General features: G+C 45.1%; 2 protein-coding genes across 7 annotated transcripts; both read right to left on the reverse strand.

Annotated features, from left to right (window-relative positions):
* Positions 1-3: 3 nt before the first annotated feature.
* Positions 4-1,259, reverse strand: MTERF4 (mitochondrial transcription termination factor 4). The gene is made up of 3 exons (XM_066194038.1): positions 923-1,259; positions 659-843; positions 4-572 (listed from the first exon to the last, which is right to left on the reverse strand). Exons 1-3 carry the CDS (start codon positions 1,257-1,259, stop codon positions 183-185), a joined length of 912 nt encoding a protein of 303 aa, XP_066050135.1. The 3' UTR covers positions 4-182.
* Positions 1,260-1,900: 641 nt separating this feature from the next.
* Positions 1,901-19,696, reverse strand: PASK (PAS domain containing serine/threonine kinase). Of its 6 annotated transcripts, none has more exons than XM_066194040.1 (17): positions 19,562-19,696; positions 18,865-19,078; positions 17,926-18,161; positions 16,734-16,904; positions 15,294-15,434; positions 14,595-14,729; positions 13,682-13,969; positions 13,230-13,326; positions 11,558-11,732; positions 8,511-9,361; positions 7,683-7,864; positions 7,112-7,279; positions 6,235-6,360; positions 5,516-5,650; positions 3,930-4,129; positions 2,570-2,703; positions 1,901-2,336 (listed from the first exon to the last, which is right to left on the reverse strand). In XM_066194040.1, exons 2-17 carry the CDS (start codon positions 19,034-19,036, stop codon positions 2,173-2,175), a joined length of 3,375 nt encoding a protein of 1,124 aa, XP_066050137.1. In that variant the 5' UTR covers positions 19,037-19,078; positions 19,562-19,696; the 3' UTR covers positions 1,901-2,172. The 6 variants fall into 6 exon arrangements, with proteins under 6 accessions (XP_066050137.1, XP_066050139.1, XP_066050138.1 ...); XM_066194042.1 differs by lacking the exon at positions 19,562-19,696 and adding an exon at positions 19,232-19,306 and having other exon boundaries at positions 18,982-19,078; XM_066194041.1 differs by lacking the exon at positions 19,562-19,696 and adding an exon at positions 19,232-19,306 and having other exon boundaries at positions 17,926-18,122.
* Between the last annotated feature and the right edge of the window lie 59 nt (positions 19,697-19,755).

A 19,755-nucleotide genomic window follows, 5' to 3' on the forward strand; every position in this document is an offset into this window, starting at 1 on the left:
CTGTTTGTTTTGTTGTTGTTTTTTAAAGTAGTTGGTCAAGGAGGAGGAACAAGTGTTTTTATATTTGACAGATGGGATTTATTGGTACCCCACCCAGCTTGTGCTGGTGTGAGGTGGGAGCCCAAAGCACCCAGAGCGTGCAGCAGCAGGAGAGGGCTTGGGCACCTCGGAGCCTCACCTCCTCAGTCCTGGACTGTTTTACTTCCATCACTGTCCAAACCATCATCATCATCATCATCATCATCATCATCATCATCATCATCCTCTGTGTACAGTGCATCCACATCCTCCTCCTCCTCCTCCTCCTCCTCCTCTCGAGCCAGCAGCTTCTTGAAGACCTCATACTCCTCTGGGGTAGAGTAGGCCAGACTGGCCAGGAAGTCTTTCTCCGGGAGCCGAAGGATGTCCTTCAGTTTTGGGTTACTAGTTTGGGTCTGCCCTTTGTGTGGGGTCTCGTAGAGCCCCCGGCGCTCCAGGAAGATGTGCCGATTCCGGAGCTCGGCAAAGGGCGTTTGGAAGAGCCGAGCCTTCACCATCTCCTTCTGCTGGACCCCCATTCTGAAGTAGGCGTACTGCGGGCAGAACGGGGGGTGGGGGGAGTCAGGCACAGCCACATTCCCGTAGCCATTCTGGCAGGAAGGTGGGTCCCGGATCTCACCTGGAACTGGTGGTGGAGGGTGCGCGGCTCCTCCAGCAGCACGGTGGGGCAGGTCCTTAGCACTTCCCGCAGCTGCTCCGCCGTGAAAAGACAGCGCTCCCGCAGCAGCCGCACCGCCGCCTCCAGCCTCTTCCGGGGCACGTGGAAGAGCTGCGGGCAGCGGCTCACCGCCCGCTGCAGCCGGCCTGCGGGCAGCAGGTCAGCGGGCAGCCGGACAGCGGCAGAGCCCCGGTGTTCCCCGCCCGGCCCCGCTCGCTGCCCTACCTCCGTCCAGCCCCAGGCGCCGCAGCTCCTCGGCGCGCTCCCGGAGTCGCTCCGTGGGCAGCCGCAGCAGCGCCGGGCTCCGCTCCAGCAGCTCCAGGGCGGCCTCGGCGTTCAGCCCGAGCAGCAGCAGCTGCGCCGCCGCCGCCTCCCGGCGCTCGGGCCCGAGCCGGGGCTGCAGCGCCAGGAGCCGCTGGGCCTGCTCCTGGCTGAAGCCCATGGCCCGCAGCGCCGCCACCTCCCCGCAGCCGCGACGAGGGCACGGCCCGGGGCCGGCGGGGAGCGCCGGGCCCGCCAGCAGCGCCCTCCCGGCTCCGCGCAGCACCGCCCGCCCCGCCATGGCCGCGGCCCCGCGGGCCGCCCGCGCTCCGCCCCGCCGCCACCCGGCCCGGAGCAGCGCCGGGGCACCCAGAGGAGGGGCGGGGGCCGAGCCGCGGCTTCTCTGGGCGGGCAGGGCGGGATCTCTCGGGGCAGAAAGAGCTCGGGAGCCTGCGGAGAGCGCGGCCGGAGCGCCTCGCCCGCTCCCATGGCCGCTGAGCCGCTCCCGGCGCTGGAGTGGCGCGGGGCGTGAGCCCAGGCTCCAGAGCCCAGGTGAGGGCAGCTCTCGGATGGAGAGAGCAGAGGCCAAAGCTGGATTCAAAGCTAATTAGTAATTAAGCCGAGTCCTGTTGCTTCTCTGCAGTCCTGCAGCAACCAGCCAAACCGCTGCCTTTTCCCAGCACTTCCTGTCAGGCAACCTGACCCCGGCTGACCTGTACGCTAAACTGTTCCTGTTACCCATGTCTCGAACAAATTCTCTATTGAATCTATTTTTTCTTCCCAATATCTCTGTCTCATCAAAGTCAGGGACTGTTTTCCTGAAAATAGACAGGACTCTGATATTTTTTTTTAAAAAGACATTACCAACCCACCCCTCCCACCCAAATCATGCAATTATATGTCTGGTTTTGAGTCTCCTTTGTGCACACATACTCCAGAAAACCAACAGACATGTTATCATTCATTTATTCATTGTCTTTTCAGAAAGATATATAAACTACATACAAAAAGTAAAACCAGGCAATAAAAATATTTTCCAAGTTATGAACAATTTAAACAACATTAAAATCTTTGCCTCACATCATTGAAACATGTCCTCGGTAAGAACAGTAATAAACTGAATCTATGTGAGTAGCAGCAGGGAAATTTCCAATGGGACCTATCCTGCTAACAGAGCTCAGACTGTTCTAAATCATCCCTAGATGAAGAAGCCTTTAGGCCAAGGTCTCAGCTGGCTCAGCAGAGGCAAACAGCTCTTCCCAGGTGTAATCTGCCAGGTTGACAGGCTGTCGCAGCCAGGGATCCTCTGCCAGCATGGCAAGAGTCATGCGCTGCTCTGGAACGGGGTGCAGGAGCCCGGCCATGAGATCCATGAGACCTGGGCAGAGACAGCAGGGGATGGCTCAGGCTGGATTTTGGGCAGAGATAGGGTCTGTGTTCAAACAATGACAAATCCCCCAAACTCTGCTGCACTGAGCAGCTTTCCAAATCATCATGTAATGCATAAGGGAGCACTTTGTTCAGTCTTCCCCTTTATTTCGGGTGAAAAACCACTGTTTATACCTTCCCAAGAGATCTGCTCCTTTTGAAAAGCAAATGGGAAGAGCTCACCTTCTGACACAGGGCGAGGAGGACTCAGGACAGCTGCCAAGGCCTCCTCCAGCTCACAGAAGGGATTCTCCCCAAGCACCAGGGTGTAAAGGGTGATGCCCAGTGACCACATCTCCAACTCAGGGCCATGGTACCTGTGCAAAGATAAGCTTGCCTAAGCTCAGATTGTAGGTACATAGCTATATGCTAAAGAAAGTGAAAGAAAAAAAAAGGTGTTGCCAGCCCTTTTTTCCAATTTTTATTTTAACATAGGAAGTTGGTGAGAATTCTGAGAAGGTTCTCATGTGTTTGAGGAGTCTGCATTATCCTTCTCCAGGAAACAAAACCAACCACAGAACAGCTAACCAGTTTCTGTTGATGAGCATGTGTAACATGCACCCAGACTTCCACATGCATAAGCTGATGACAAGAACTTACCCCTCCAACTTCTTCATCATCAGCCAAAACTGTCAAGTAAATATTTAAGTGGAAGAGCAAACACATCCACCCAGCCCTTTCAAAACAAAAGTTATTTGGAAATAACTATTAACTATCTCAATTCCATCTGAGAAAACACGCCAGTTCCTTCACACAGTAAGAGGAGGAACTCCCAGGGCAGAGCCACTTGCTTCACCTTTCATCTCATCCCCAGCAGGAATTTCCTCTCTCCTTGCATTGCTTCTCCCCCCACTCCTTTAGGAGGACCCATGGAAACAGCTGTGAAGCAGGAGCAAGATCCATCCAGGCACGTACAGTTACAGCAGTGCCACCCCTGTGATGGGGAGGCTTCCTTGTGACAGCACCAGCTGCTAGGTACAGAGCACTTGGAGGGAAAGAAGAGGGAAGAGAGACAAGATTTAGGTAGCACATCCAAAACAGCAGCAAGAGAAGAATCCTTGAGTCCCAAGGAGTACAAAAATCAGTGGGGAGATGAACAAGGATCAAAACTGCAAAAATTCAAATAGAGGGAAGCATGTAGAAAAGAGGAGACCAGAGAGGATGAGTGGGAGGACACAAAGCACAGACATGCAGGAGAAGGCGCTATCGACAGCAATACTTGCATACTCCACCTCCCTGAAAGAGCATCTTTTGCTACAGAAAGCCTGACAACAGATTTAGAAATAACTTCGCACATATTCAAGTTTTTACAACTTGATTTCTGTCACTAGAATCCTGAGTGATGCTGTAGAGTGCCCTACTTCGTATGCACTCAAACCTTCACAGTGATTTCTGCCACTGCAGTGCCTTAAATCTCGCTGCAGTTCCTGTTCTAGCAGCATTGCGATGGCACAGCAGCTTGGTTCCTCTGTTCCAGCCCTGCCCACATGGGGTTTTTTTTTGGTGTGAGGGCACAAAAATGACTTTTCAGAGGGTGACATACGGTTTGCCAGACAGCACTTCTGGTGAGCAGTATTCAATGGTCCCACAGAAGGTATAAAATAATTTCCCAGGTTCCAGGTAGGCAGCCGAACCAAAGTCCACTAATTTAATTGTGAAATCTTCAGCAATGACAATATTTTCATCCTTGATATCTCTGTGAAGGATGTTCCTACAGTGGAGATACCCAACAGCTGACACAAGCTGGAAGAGACAGAAAGAACTAGGTGTTACTACATTGAGTCCCTGGATAATTGATGTGGCATCACAGCTTTCAGCGAGTCACACTGTGGCTTGTTTTGACACTACCTAAACAAGATATACATCCTAATTATGGTAACTGGAAACGGCCTCAGGCCTGCCTGTCATCGTTGCTGCAGTGCTCTTGGAAGTGACACTTTAAAGAGCTTTTGCTGCTTTCATCTCACAGATGTGCAGGAGGAGGGGATGCTGCAGTCAGGATGTGATTATGAGCATTGGAGCTCACTGCTATAATCCTGCAAGTTACTCTATTTTTATCCCAGCTTCATTTGGAGGGTCCTTTGGTTTCTCCAGAAAGATATTACTGTGTGCCTTCCATGCTGCAGGATGACAAAGCATTTAAGAGCCAAGTTTGGTATAAATAACATAGTCACTCCTCAACTCCATTCTCTTTCCTGCACGATTCATGCTTTAATGCCATAATTAAGGATAATATGGGAATGATATCACCTTGGAGACCATCCTGACTCCTACAACGTTTTTACCAAGAAAAGCAGATGGCTGAGGGAGAAAAATTTCTATTTATAATGCAAATCTGCCTCTGCAGAGAAATGCAGTGCAGATCTGAGGGAACAGTTCAGCCTTACAAACCCCAGGCTGGGTTAAGGAAAGGGCTGATCCATGACAAGGCTGAAGGGACACCTTTGGCTTCCATCTTCCATCAGCACCCCAGCTGAGGGCAGCCTGGGCACAGCAGGGTGTGTGTGGGGGGGTTACCACGTGCACAGCAATCCCTGCATACCCTAGAGCAAGGAATTTACTCCAAAACTCGTGAGGGGAAATTACTTGGGACTGCTGCTGTGGTTAACTCACTAAACAAAGGGCAATTCAGCCCTCGGGCAGGCTCCTGAGTTACTTTGCATTATGCCACCGTTAAAATCCAATATAATTTCTTGATTTAAAGAGCAGAGCCCTTTACTCCTGTAACCAATCTAAGCTAAGCACTGAAGTAAGTGAAAACATAATTTTTTGTAAGCTTGGGGCAGCTTCTGTGAGTCTCCCTCCTCCCTCAGAGGAAATGTGACTGCCACATGAATGGTGTGTGGGTGACAGGGGCAGGGTGCTGTACTGGTAACAGCTGAGGGGCCACGGCTCCAGGGGAAACCCTCACAGGCTGTAAGCTCCTGGAAAGGTCTGTTGTTTCTAAGTCAACCTTAACAAGGTTTCTGCAGGCAGCATTTCAATCAGACCTACAGAAAGGTGAGGAAAGGTTCTGCAAGTATTGAGGACAACTCCAGGGCGCCAGTTGATTAGCCAGTATTAAGTGAAACAGAATCCTGGTTCTTACATTAACCAATTCTCAGCTGCATGCAGCAATTCTGCTCTCACCTGTCTGAATATATAACTTGCTAATGGCTCATCCAAGTTGGGCTGGTTATCAATAAATGTAAAGAGGTCCAGACCAGATCCATGCTTTTCCATCACCAGTTGGAAGAAGCATTCATTTTCAAATACATCCAGCACCTATAAATGAAAGACCTGTTTAATCACATGCCTTTCTTTTTTTTTTAAACAAATACTGCTCTCCTCTTGGAGATTTAATTGGTGTATGTTATAACCTTTAAAGTCTCATTTCACTGAGCACAAATGATTCTTGAAAAGAGTACAGCATTAAAACTGGGAGCAGAATTAAATCCAAGATGAATTTTCTTTCTGAAGGAAAAAAAAAACCTCAAAACAACAAAACAACCCAAACCCAATAACCTCAAAACAGAGAGTATTAAACAAGATGTGTCAAGATTATTTACTGAACTAGTACATGATCAGATGCGACATCACACTTCCAAGATAAGTATCTTATCTTGATATAGCTTTTTTTTTTTTCCTGTTAAGAATCTCATCTTCAGATCAGTTTGGGGTAAAAGTGTGGAAGGAAGCAACACTCTGCTGTGACGCACCCTCCAAAACAAAGCAGGATGAACAGGTTACTTTCTTTCCTGAAAGGATTCAGACAGGACACTTGACTCCTGAGGAGGAACACCAGAAACTCAGTATGCAAACAAACCACCCGATGCAGTGCAAACTGCAGCAATTCCAAGCCACTGTACCTTAATGATACTGGGGTGCTGCAGCTTGTGCAGGATTGCAATTTCTTGAGTGACCCTCCCCAGGTCAGGATCATCCACCCAGCAGTCCTCCAGCACCCTCTCCTTCCAGATGAACTTTACAACAACCTAGGCAGACAACAGCATTCAGCATCACCTGCCAAAGCATGGCTTTGAGTGCCAGGCAAGTTAATTTCCAGGAAATCTGTTAGTGCCTCACGTTACTAGAGGCATGGAAGTAACCCAGTGTGAATAGCTTATAGTATATTTAAATGTGTTTAAATTAATTTAGTCCTAGAAGCCAAATGATACGCATAAATGGAATATATTTATTGCTGCTCTGGATTCCAAAGGCTTTGACAAGCCAGGTCTCTTATTAACCAGTTACAGCACATGGGTGCAGTGGAGGGAAATGAGCAATTATCATCCATGCAAGAGAAACACCAGAACCTGCCCTCTCAGCACCCAAAACACTTCTCCTGAAAAAGAGGAGGTGCCAAAATCTCAACATGTCTACTCCCCATTCTTGAGTCATGGCACAATAAAGATTTTGAGGTTTGCCATTCTCTTTAGTAACAGAAGACTAAAACCTATAATTCTATTAAGATTAATGTCTACTTCTTTCAACAGGTTCAATTAGCTGCATTTATAGTTCATTAACTCATTCTGCACCTGTTGTCTCGGGTAACATTTATACACAACATCAATGTGAATGCTTTGCTATCCTGTTTCCATCACAGATTTCTGTTTAAACAAAGCAAAACCCCAAACTACCAAAGAGAAGCTTCTGAGAGTGTAATGTTAACGGAGTATGAATGCTCTAACCTTTCAATTTTCATCCTAATTTATTATTGCAATAGAGCTACAAGAAATACTTCACCTCCTGGTGATCTTTCTTGCTCCTGGCACTCCAGACAAAGCCAAAAGAGCCTTTGCCAATAAGATTGAGAGTGCTGTAATTTTTTGCATATTCTCCCTCACATGCTCTTAATCCTTCAAGATCTTCAGCTCTTCGGGAATTGTCGAAAAGTGAAGCTGATCTGATGGCCTAAATACAGATATAGAGGTTACAATAGCAGCAAAAAATGACCAGCCACAGGATCACATTTATAAAATTAATAAATGCTGAAAAGAACACACACATCTGCAAGAATAGATAAAAGGAGGAATCTTTGGATCTGGTAGTGAGAACTGTACTCCTGATTATCCTGCAGTTTGGAACTGCCTTGTTCAGGCTTGGAAAGGTAACTACACTAAGCCCCACACCAGAAGTGCTACAAAATAGCAGTTGAGATTTTGTTTTAATATATAAAAAAAGTAGGGGAAGAAAAAGAAACAGAATCCACCGCACCAACTCATGTCATTGATTTGAAAAACTTCTTGATTTTAGCTTCAGCTTAACAGTCAAACAAGGAGAGAAATGCTCAATATTCAAAGGTAGGATTTCTTACTTCTCCAAGACTTCTAGTAGAAAGATCAGCAACAGACTGGGAAGAGTTTGCCAGGCTGGCAAGCAAATGCTGAGTCTTTGCCACAGCTTCCTTTTGGCTCTGTGAAATGTCTTTCACCACCCAGACACAGAAAAGTACAGTGGGATCCTGCAGTTCTGCACATTTCACCTCAAAGAGTATGCCTGTAGAAAGAGTGAGGAAATGAAAATGGTGGAATGTAACTTTAGTGTTGAACAAGACCTCAGACGCTTTAGGACAAAATTCTGAGCTCTTGAGAAAAAGTTCAGAATTTGAGGAACCCCTGCTCAGTAAAGAATCTTCAGAGGGGCTGACACCAGCACAGCTATTCTAGAGGTACCTATCAGCTACCTCCAAATTCCCACCTCCAGCAGAGACTTGTCAGTGTCCAGTTGTGATTATTCATTTCCACTGTGAATAAAAACAGAGATTTTATTCAACAAGCCACTGAATGCAGCTGAAGGAGTGAATGAAACTGATTCCATGATAAAATTTTAATGCAATTTACAGTTTTACAGTGGAGTTTGTATTTTCTGCGCAGAAAAAGCTATCAGGTTCACACGTATTAATTGTGTTTTGAGAGTATTTCTGACTTTTCAGCAGAGATTAATTTCTTACCAACTTTGTGTTTTGTACCACCTCCGTTTGTAATACCCTCTAGGTAGACTTAAATACCATTTTTTTCTCTTAGATGCATCTTCCTTCCTCTCCACTGTGAGCTTCTAACCAGAACTGTCTGCATTCTGCAAAACTGTGGGTGAAAAGGAGCACCCCAATTAGAGCTTGGGAAGGGGACAAGGTTTCACTTACTGAATTGTGAACCATCTCTGTGACAGCAGTTCCCAATGTAGCTGCCTTCCAGAATCTCCCAGGTCAAAGGAGCCGCTGGACTTAGCCTGCCTTCTTGTTTCACTGGCGTTGATGTTACTTTGATCTCCATATTTTCTTGCCTGAGGAACTGACAGTGCTCTTCAGGCCTACTTTTGCTTCTCAGGGGATTTCTGATCCTCACAGTTTCTGCAAGGGTTTCAGGTTTCTCAGGAAATGCTTTGGAGGATTCCTCAGAGTTTTGTAAATGCCTTCTGGAGGCCAGCCATCCAGAATCAGCTTCTGTGGCAACACCACTCAGCAGCTGCTTGCCTTGATGAGTGGAAAAGGCACCAAAGTTTGTCTCAATTAGCATTTTGGAGTCCACTGCATCAGAGCAGCATCCTCTTACGAGAGCTAAAGGATTGTCTGAGTCCCCCTTGACAGCAGTGTTCAGTCCCAGTACCTCAAGACCAGAGCAAATACAGCTCAGTTCAGATTCTTTCACATCTTCAGGGGTGGTGGCAGCTCCTGGTGCAGAAGCACTGCAGCCTGTTTCATTTCCTGAGCAAACATCACAGACAGGTTTTTTTTCACGTGCAAAGCAGGTGGAAGGATCATTTAGCAGGCAGTTGTCAGCAACAATGTGCTCGAGGCTGGAATGTTTTGCATCACACACTGAGTTTGTTTTTGACACCTGCCCTGGAACCATGTGGCTTTTAAAGTCTTGTCTGCAATTCAGTGCTGTCCCAGGCCATGGCTCATCCACTGTTGGTGTTCCAGGTGAGTTACAAGTGACTTCAGAGGGCAGCGTCACAGGGTCACAGGATGATGTATTTAGATTGTCTTCTTGTCTGGAACAAACAGGCAGCCAGGCAACAGTTACTGCAGGAGATACTGCACTATGACTGCTTCTCTCTGGAATCTCCGAGTTCTGACCTAAATCCCACTGTTCTGAGTCAGATGATGTGAGAGAGCCTTGCAGACAGCATCTCTTGAGAATTATTTGATCCTAAAGTTTTCCACTGTTCTGTACTGTGCCATTGTGTCAAGGCAGCCTGTGGGATGAGGCTCTCTGGTGGGCTGAGAGCCCATCTGTAGCAAGGCTGTCCTCAGTACAAAGACTCAGAGTTATCAGTGACATCCCGATTACAAAATAAGAAAACTCTCCTACTGTACAATACCCATTTAAATATAGCCATTATTTTAAACTTGGACCAATAGTTTTATTTCGAGTTTACAAGCAAAAGGCAGAAAGCTGTTTGCACAGGCATCCAAAATCCTGACAAATTTACCAAAGAAGAGCAGGTACACTCAAATGGCACTCTTTCCTTATGGACAATTTCCTTCTCTAGCTTTATTTCTAAATATAGATCATAAACCATTTACCACCAAAAAGAAAAAGAAAAAAAAAACCAACCTTCATACACATGGCAGCTGTTCTGCCAGTTGATGGGGGCAATAGAATGGGCACAGACACCAATGGAAAAATGGTCTTATTTTACTGTTAATACTGAGGCAACACAGAATAAAAGGATACATTTGATAGAACAATAAGCTGATTACTCACTCAGCTTTAGCAACAAGCAAAAGTAAGCAAGGTGATGCATGTAATCATTACTATATGAGAAAGAATAGTGATTGAGAAAGATCCATCACCAATTGCCTAAATCCTTTGCCATCATCCAGAGTCTGCAATTACTGGGGAGGACCTGGAGAACCCCTCCCAGCAACTGGGAAAATCCACACGCAGTGCATCCACTTGTAGGTGAGGTCTCCAAGTTCACGCAAAAAAAGGGGTCCAGCTTTATAGGCCCAAATCAAATAGTCTGAATGACTTGATCAACTTTTTGTGCAGAAAACATCTGATTCTGATGGCCCACTTCCCAATCAGCCAGGGCTGGGAGAGTTTTGCCTAAAATACTCTACTAACAAGCCTCTAGGGACATCTCCTGGGACAATTTCTTAATATATCTTACACAAGGTTATGCAAACAACTCTCCAACAGCAGGTTTGGCATTAAGAACAACTAGTATAAACGTTTTGATCATCTATTTTCCACTAAATGACCTTGATGGTATTAATAACATCATGCTCAAGATTCATCTTGTAAGTCAATTTGGTGCTTAGGCCTGATGTTCAGGCCTTAGCATGTCAGTAGGATGCTTCCAGTCCTGAAAACAGAAATTCCCTTGTCTGTCCAACAGGAGATGGATGTCTCCCTCCATCGGGGTTTACTGAAGCCCATGGCACAAGGTACTCTGCAAACATTTCCATTAGTAAAAATGCAGCCTAAAAAGCCAATGAAGCAGAGCATTTACAGTCCTTCCTTACAGGTATGATATGAGAGATGTAAACCAGGAGAGCACAAAAAAATGACACAATCAGCCACTTTAAAATGCAGCAAGAGCTGTGCTGTAATAAGCTATACTTTAAAATGGATAGTAAATACTTACTGAAGGCTAGAATTGTTAATGTGGAAGGCTTAAAATTTGACTTAAGGTAGGCCATGAGCATCAGATATGTACTTCTACAGAATTTCTAACCTTGTAACAGGAAAAAGACCTGGAAATGTACAAGAAAAAGTGGCTGGACTTCAGTAACACAGTACTCTGTTTTAATGGATGACCTGACAGTTATGCCAAGCACCAGAAGGAATTAGAATTAGAATTCACACTTAGAATTCCCTCCAGGTAACCTGACTTCAGTGCAACACCAGCTGGAAGGAGATAAACATCCACTATTTATGATTAGTGAAGACAGAGCCTAATTACCTTCCTTAGTCTGGATGAAACAGTCAGTGCCCTTTAGAGCTGAAATTTCTCTAACTTTACAATGGTAGGTTGTGCAGATATAAATAAAAATGTAAGGCAGGGACAGCTCAGCCTGTCTTGCAAACAGCTCTCAGATTCTAAAGACAGCAAAGCATGGAAGGCCCTTGCTACACCTTCCCACAGACACCAAGCAGGTGAAAAAATCAGCTTTTGCTGGTGATTGCCATCACAGCTCTTCATTTTCCCAAGTGAATATGCAGTCTATGAAATGCCTACCTATTAGTGGGGGTGGATGCTGCTTCAGGAGGTGAGGGAGGAGAAAAGAAACTGGTCCCATTCTTTTGTTTATTCTCATCATGTATTAATATGTCATCTTTGTGTTGTTCCTCCAATTTCTGCTCTTCATCTCTTGACAGAAGGTGTGCTAAAGATGCAGCCAAGAAGCTGCTCCCTGTACCAAACAGGAAACAAAACCACACCAATTTAAACTTTTATGTTTAGGCTTCAGAGGCTACAGTGATTAAAAATGAACCTGGAAACTGCCTTGGTCTGTCTTTTCCCTAAGGAATTAAGTATAAAAGGCTTGATTGAGGCAAAACAGTCAAAATACAAGCATTCCACTCTACTTTGAGAAATCAGCACATGCAGGAATCTACACGTTTTAGGGCTGCCAAAATTTGCTTTTCTAGCAAAGCTCTTGGGCAGATATTGCTATCATGTGTTAGCTACTTGAAGTTCAGAGGCATAAAAATGCCAATAATGTAAAGAGACTGAAATGAAAATGATCATACAGTAGCAGCATTAGGAAAAAAAAAGGCTCAAACCACACATACACAGCCCATTCCAAACCCATATAATGAAAAGGTCTGGACTGGATTTATGTAACTCACTGAAGTTGTAAGATAAAAAAAGACTCTAAACATGTTTGAAAGAAGAGGAGATGAAGATCTTTCCTTCCGCAGTGAAAACAGATCAGAAGAAAAACATGAGTTTGGAAGATGAAGTAAACCAAGTATTATTGCTGCAGAAGAAGGTAATGAGTGAACAAATCTAGATTTGAATCTAGAACAATCTTTTAACTAGTAATGGCTGAGTGCCAACAATGCTTCCTCACTGAAGAACTGAACTACTCCTAGATTAGGGGCATCATTTCATCAAATAATTACCTAAGAAATTGTACACTCTCTAACTCTTCTTTGTCCCAGTGGGGTGCATTGGTTTCAGCACAGACGTGCATTTCTAAGCAAAGAGGAAAAGAAAATAGGGGGAAAAAAGGAGACAAAACCAGCCTAAAATGTGATATGGATGAAAGCATGAGCTTGCTGGTGCTCTCTGTGTTGGGCAGAGCTAGCCAGAAAAGACAGATATGGAAACATGAGGCTTCTTTGCTTCTGTTTATTTGTGCTGTGTTCAGAGAAGTAAAATTTTGATAAATTCTGATGCAAACTGCATCAGAGGAATATGTGATGCCTCCCTGATTGAAATACAGCAACCATAACATTGAATATTAGCCAGCAGCACAAGCCAATTCAGAATATTAGATTTTCCCCTTAAAATATTAATCCTAAGTAGCTACAGCTCCACTGCAATACAGTCACAGAAGCTATATTTTGCACATTTTAAAATACCACAGGGTCCTAGCAGGGGAAGGAGGGAGGAAGGAAGTGCTTTTTAGGTACAAATCATCCTCTATTCTCACTGTAATTTCCAAATTGGATATTCAGTTTTATCTTCTTGGCAACAAAGAGAGAAGCTCAATCTTAGGTCAACAATTCTCTTTACCTGAGGTTATGGTGGCAACCTGATTTAAAAACTGCATGTGGAGGGGCATTGCTTTTATGAAGAGTGCTCTCATGTTTGTGGGTGAACCTCTTGTCTCTGCTTGTTTCCCCTTGGTTATAGCAGCCAGACACAGGGCAGGCACTGACACCTTCAGAAAGGCACTCACCTTCTGTCCCTGTGGAATCATCCAGAGCTAAAGGCAAGGAACAGCCACTGCTTCTTTGCATGTTGTTATAGAAACCAGGGATCAGGAATGTAATGTTCTAAAACAAAGAATGAAACCTTATAAAGCTAAGCCAGCTCTCACAGGATGGGGGCAAATGCTGACAATCTGTGTCTGTGAACTTGATCCTCATGGACAGCCAGGCAAAAGTGACCCACAATGGAGAACACAGAACTGTGCAGCTTGCTTTGGGCTACTTGAAATCCATAGCAGCTCCTCAGCACTGCAAGTCGCAGCAATTCCAGCACAGGAATTTGTGTGTCATCCCACCCCTCACTCACTGAACGTGTGGAACACGGGTTTTGTGATGGCAAGGAGGGTAAAACAGATCCACAATTCCAGTGGATATGCTGCCTCATGTATCAGTCTTCTGGGAGGATATGAACTTATCTTACCTTTCCCAACAGGTCTTTCTTCTCATAGCCAAAGAGCATTAAAGCAAAACTATCGGTGATGCCACAGATGATTCCATCTGACTGGACAGTGATAAGACCACTGATGGTGGAGAAAACCACAACTGTAGCAGAGTACTGATAGCCTGGGAGAGAGCCTTCTGTCTGTGGAATCTCATCTTTCTGCACTGCTGCTTGCTGCTCCTCCAGCTGGCTGACTTCCAGCTTTAAACTGAGGGGAAACATGCTACCCTCTCTGGATCGGCCTGCAGCCCGCTGGATCCTCAGGTTCTAAATTAAAGCAAAAAACCCAACCAAACAAAAGTCACACAGAAAATCTCTTAACTAACCAAATCTTTTGGGTTTATTGCATTGTTCATCTAAAATGACACAGGAATTCTCAGGGAAAAGGAGCAGGAAAAGAAAAGGAACCAATCTTGTGAATATCAAAATGAACAATATCTTGTTTTTTAAGGATTTGGAATCCAGTGTTGAACTACTAAACAAATACCCTGAAGATGAAGACCCGTCTATGCGGCAGCTTTTCAACAAATTAGGCATTCATAAGAAGGCCTCCTTCAACTCCCTATCTGCCCACTTTCTTGGCATTTGCAACACCTGGGTATTCTTTCACTCCTCAGACAGACACGAATGAAATGGGCTAAAGAATTTAAAGGAATCTTAAAAGAGCTTACAGAGAGGGCACAGTGTCTTACAAAGCTAGGAATGCAGAAAATGGGCTTTCACCAGGACAGATTCCAGTGAGAGGTCAGCTCCACAAAAGGGCAGCCCACCCTTTTCCAGGGGAATCAGGCTGAAATCTGAAAAGGCTTGCTTCTGTTATGTAAGGAGGGAAAACAGCATGCACTCCAAATGGTAAAGCTATGGAAGAATGAGGTTGGTGCTCATACTACACCTTTGGGATTTTTTTGCCTAGAGGAGGGATCTGCACAGAAGGAATCAGGTCCTTTATGTGGAGTCCAGCTACTGCTTCCAATGTTGGGTAGCCATGGAGATGAGCATAAAGGAGATCACATGATGTAATTTTTCCCTGGGGAGGAAAATTTGCAGGATTGTTAAAATTTTAACATTTTAGCCGCAGTCCACTCAATGCTTTGACAATTGTTTCTGCAGTTATGTAAGCAATGGCAGGAAATTTCATTCTGCAGTCCTTTGGTGGACACAACTCACTCAGTGAAAGCAGACACAGCATAAAACAATATTCCCATGTCACTGTGCAGGGAGCCTGCCCTTTGCCCCAGGAGAGAGGCAGAGGTGTCCAGTGCTCCTCACAGAACTGTTCCTCAGCCAAATGATCCCTTCACAAGGGCATCCACACCCCAAAGTACCAACCCCCTGCCAAATCAACCCTGTTCAAGGAGAAGATGTCCCCTGAGGAGAGAGTATTTCTGTGTAGGTTGTCAAACATGTCAAGGTGAGGCACAGCAGAGATCCATGTGCAGATCCTGCATGCACAGCCCTGGTTTCAAGCCCTGCCACAGACACACTCCATGTTCACAAACAGCAACCTGTGCCTGCTGCCTTTCAGACACCTTCCACTCACACACAAACTCTGACAAATTGCAAAATGTTTGATTGTTAGGAAAACACTTACGTCAACCGTGAAGGAAACACAAGCTGAAATTCTTTCCACTGGCTCCAGCACGACCACACAACGCTGGGTGTCCTTGCTTCTTATTTGCCTCAACCAGACTGAGACTGGGATCTTCTCCTTGAGGTGGCCAATAACATCCACCTTCCCACCAGACCCAGAAATGGAGACATGACTTACTAAGACTGTGGTAACTTACAACGAACTTCAAACAGGAGTAAGATACTGAGCCAAGATACCCCCCTATCATTATTAGAAAAACACCATTTCTTGACTACTTACTAGTATTTTACAGGAACAAGCAGTTTTAATACAGAAATTAAAATGTCTGAAAATAATACACAAAATCTTGTTACTTTTGTACTGTCTCTCCTCGCCTCAGGAAGTCAAAAGGCATAAGGACTTCAGAACAATAAATGTACCACTCTAACACCTTGCATTCAGCGTGAAGTGCCTCTCAGAGATGTCTCATTTAAGGGATGTCCCATGGTGCTAATGAACACTCCCCATTAATAACACAGTCCTTACTTTCAGCTGTAAAAACAGCAGTTTAATTTCTTATGGGAGAAGGTTCTCCTCAGATCAGAAAATGTTTATTTATCTTATAGCCTGCAAGGCTCGTCCCAAGCCTTTTATGATTTTTATAAGAACTTGACAGAATGGGTTTATGGCTTACACAATGAGTCTTATAAAGTATTTGGAACAGCTTAGAATGAGTGCCCCATCAGACATTTAATTTTAATCTCAGGTTTCACTGAATCAAACTTAGATCTTTGCCCCCACCCCATATCCAACTGAGGATTCAGGAAGGCAATGCTCTGAGATACCAACAATTTCAGTTCAAAAATAACACACCAGAAAGAATATGAGCTCATTTTCCAAGGATTCTCTAGTGACACCTCACAACAGCAGCAAAAGAAAATTATATGGAGATTTTCTCATGCAGTTCTCGTATAAATAACCCCATTCTAAACAAAATATCAATTCCTCTTTTGCACAAATACGGTGTTTTGGCACAGCCATTTCACAGTGTTTCAATGGCTTCAACCTTTATAATACGCATAATCCAAATTAAGATAATTTAAAATATATTTTTAAAGACCAGACAATTGGGAAATTTTCCACAATAAACTTCTTCCATGTTAAACAATTTCTTAAAAAACTATTGTCCTTTAAATTTTGATTTGGTCAAGTCCCAGTGACTACAGGTGTTGACAGCTGCAAGGCTCTCAAGGGCGTCCATTTAAATCATCTTTTGCCCTTTGAATTCCCACATCTGCAAACTTTTAAACCAAACAGTCCTGCAAATTACATAATTGCCCCACGCCCATGGAGTTAAATATATCAGGAAATTATTTAGAAAATGTAAAAAAAAATTCCCAATCCAAAGCCTACAAAACCACTTTACGTGGTGGAGAATATTTCCTTGAACATTTCACATACCACAGTTCCTGAAACCAAGGGTGAACATTCAGAAGTTTCTAGGTACTCCTCACCCACTGCTTCCCATGCCTCTTGACCAGATTTGGATATCAAGTGGGACAGCTTTTGACCAATGAGTTCCTGACTACTGCACCCAAGCAACTTGCAAGCTCGGTCATTGGCCACTAGGATCTAGAAAAGAACAGAAATAAACCAAACCTAAACAAAGAATAAAAGCTATACTTTTTTTAAGAGCTCATAATTTCCTCAGGTTGTTGCTTTAATGTCTTACAATATCCCTTTATCTTGGTGGAAATAAAATGGTTCTTTACAATTTTGAGTTCATTATAGATTATTTTTCTAGGACATCCCTTGCCCACACACCTTTTTGGTTAAGAGGTTTTGAGACATTGCTTTCCTTTTAGGTTTCCTGCCTTCCTTTAACTGTAAGCAATGACATCCATGGAGGCAAAACCACAAAGTTGTATTTGGAAGCAATGCTACAAAATTGCATCCCAGCTCAAAAGTGTGCAGTGATCACAGGGGTCACTGGCACACTGGAGCCTGTGCAACAGAGCAAATCAGGACTCAAGAGTCTTTAAAGTGGGCAAACCCAAACTGTCAGTTCAAGCTAAAAAATGGCACAGGTCTCTAAAGTTTTCAGGACCCAACTTAAGATTCCTCTCAGGACAAGAACAGAGAAATTCTTTCCCTCCCAATGCAAATGAGATGTTTACTGGGGCAGATAAAGAAACCTCGTGCCTCCACAAACACATTTCAGGGTTGGTATTTTACAGAGAGAAGACCTGAAGCACATTCTGCTATGGGCAAAGACACCTTCCCCTAGCCCAGGTTGCTCCAAGCCTTATCCAACCTGGCCTTGGACACTTCCAGGAATGGGAAGTCCACAGCCTCCCTGGCCTGTTTGAAAAAAGACTCAATACATCCTTGCCCCGCTATTATTTTGTGTATTTTGCTAACTCCAACCTGCAATGGAAATAAAGTCATCAGTCTTTAGAAGACTACTGAGCTGGAGCAGACTACAAAATGCCTTGATTACCATTTATATATATATTTATACATATATGTACTTTTTTTAAATGGCACTCTGATTACCTGCAGATACACAAGAGAAAAACAGTCATTTTAGCCTGCTATCACACCACCTGTACCAGTTATGGGGAGCTCAGTGCTGCAGGTTCTGCTGCAATACCTCTGTTGTGCTGGCATCCACGGTGAAGATGGCTTGGTTTGGGTTACGTGCAGCAGCTGGGAGGAGCTGGCTGGATTCCTCCACAGCTGGGGTGTGTAAAAAGGAGCAAGAAGCAGAACTTCCAATGGAAGCAGAGAGGGAGGCAGGATCCCACTGAGCCCATGAGTTACCAGTTTTGCTGGTACAAATGTTACGAGCTGTCAGAGAAGACAAACAGTAAGAGCTCCACTTCTCCCCTGTGAAAAGATAAAGGTCAGCAATGTTGCTGTAACAGTCTACTACTGGAGTATCAAAGGGATGAATTAAAGAAAAAAAAAACCTGTCAGCTGAAGCAAATATCAAGCAATCCCAAAATACATGCTTCTAGATTTTTAAAGAAATTACAAGAAAATAAAATCACTGAAACTAATGAAAACAGAAACTATTATAATAAATTTTTCTTCTTGAATCTGGAACACATAAACTTAGTCCATACAACTTGCCAACATTCGTAAATTTTACCCAGACTAGGTAACTTTTATTTTTTACTTAGCAGTTTTCAAAATGTTTTGAAATCTCTCAAATTAAAAATGAAACCATCATTAAATTATTGCAGTAAGTGCTCAAGCCCTTATTAAAAAACTGCATTAGTTGGAAGCCACTTAATAAACTGTTCACAGTATGTGACATTGAAATACCTGTGTCCTCACCAATCTTTTAGGCTGCAAAGTGCCAAGTGATTGCACTACAATTTTCAAAGGTTCTGTGAGCACCTATTCAGAAATGTTTTCCCTGTAAGTTCCCCCAGCCTGCAGTAACCCATGGCTCAGGTGTTTACTGAACAAGTGCATCCTGGCAGATACTTATTACTGTTACCTCTGAGTTTGAGGAAGGGGAAGAGGAAGAACTGAAACTGCCTGAAAGCTTAATGGGAACTCAGTCCCGAAACAATGTGCTCACCAGGCAGTGATGCTCCAAGCTGACAGAGCCCAGAGAGACGACTTTTCCTGCTTTGCTTGCCCCAGGGGAAGGATCTACTTAGCATATCAGAGTCATTCAAGTGAGTAAGGACTGAACCTGCTGATGAAGACAGAAGGGCCCCTTCAGAGGGGCTGCAAGCCTTAGCTGCCATGATCACACTCTGGTCTCCACGCCACGCCTAGGGAGCCACCATCTGCAACAAAATCAAAGGACAGAGTCAGGCCCACCGCAGGGACTGACCCTGGCAGGAAAGGAAGCCTTCCAACCCAAGCCACAAGCTCGTAAGCGATGACAAAACGCTGATTCTTGAGCGTCCTGCTCTGTGTTTGGTCTGCGTGGTCATTACCCAGAGGGGACTGCTGACTTAGCATCCTGCCCAGGTGAGGGTTCCATCCCTCGACGGACTATTCACTGAAAAGTTGGATTCGCTGATCCATCTAGGACCCTTCCAACCCAGACGCTCCTGCGTGGCCGATGTGACGCCGCCACCACATTTCTTCCTGCCAGAGCTGCTGAGCACCCAGCCAGCACCCTCTCCCCCTTTCTGATGGTTTTGAAACCAAACGCTTGGGCTAACTTGGAAAGTCACTCGCAGTTTTGAATCTGCAAGTGTAGCGCTGCCTCCCTCCCACCCAAGGTGCCGCCCGCCCGGACCCCCGCGGCCAGCGGCCCCCACCGGGACACGGCAGGACGGAGGGTCCGGCCCCAGCCGCGGCTCCTCAGGGCGGGCCGCCACAGCCGGAGGGCGCGAGGGACCGGAGGCGGGACTCAGCGGCCACGGCACCCAATGAGCAGAGGCGCTGTGAGAGCGGCACGGAGCGGAGCCAATGGGACGCCAGCGCGGGAGGAGGCAAAACAGCTCGCGGGCGC

Source organism: Chamaea fasciata, unplaced genomic scaffold (genome assembly GCF_029207755.1).
Source record: "Chamaea fasciata isolate MVZ Bird 193981 ecotype frontalis unplaced genomic scaffold, bChaFas1.0.hap1 SCAF_11, whole genome shotgun sequence".
NCBI classification, from domain to species: Eukaryota; Metazoa; Chordata; class Aves; order Passeriformes; family Sylviidae; genus Chamaea; species Chamaea fasciata.

Coding starts and splice junctions, on each gene's coding strand:
- MTERF4 (XM_066194038.1), bottom strand. CDS start 1,259: ATGGCGGGGCGGGCGGTGCTGCGCGGAGCCGGGAGGGCGCTGCTGGCG. Junction 844..922: donor GCGCCTGGGGCTGGACGGAG/GTAGGGCAGCGA, acceptor TGCTGCCCGCAG/GCCGGCTGCAGCGGGCGGTG. Junction 573..658: donor CCCTCCACCACCAGTTCCAG/GTGAGATCCGGG, acceptor TTCTGCCCGCAG/TACGCCTACTTCAGAATGGG.
- PASK (XM_066194040.1), bottom strand. CDS start 19,036: ATGGCAGCTAAGGCTTGCAGCCCCTCTGAAGGGGCCCTTCTGTCTTCA. Junction 7,280..7,682: donor CTACTAGAAGTCTTGGAGAA/GTAAGAAATCCT, acceptor ATCTGTATTTAG/GCCATCAGATCAGCTTCACT. Junction 2,337..2,569: donor TCCTCGCCCTGTGTCAGAAG/GTGAGCTCTTCC, acceptor GTCTCTGCCCAG/GTCTCATGGATCTCATGGCC.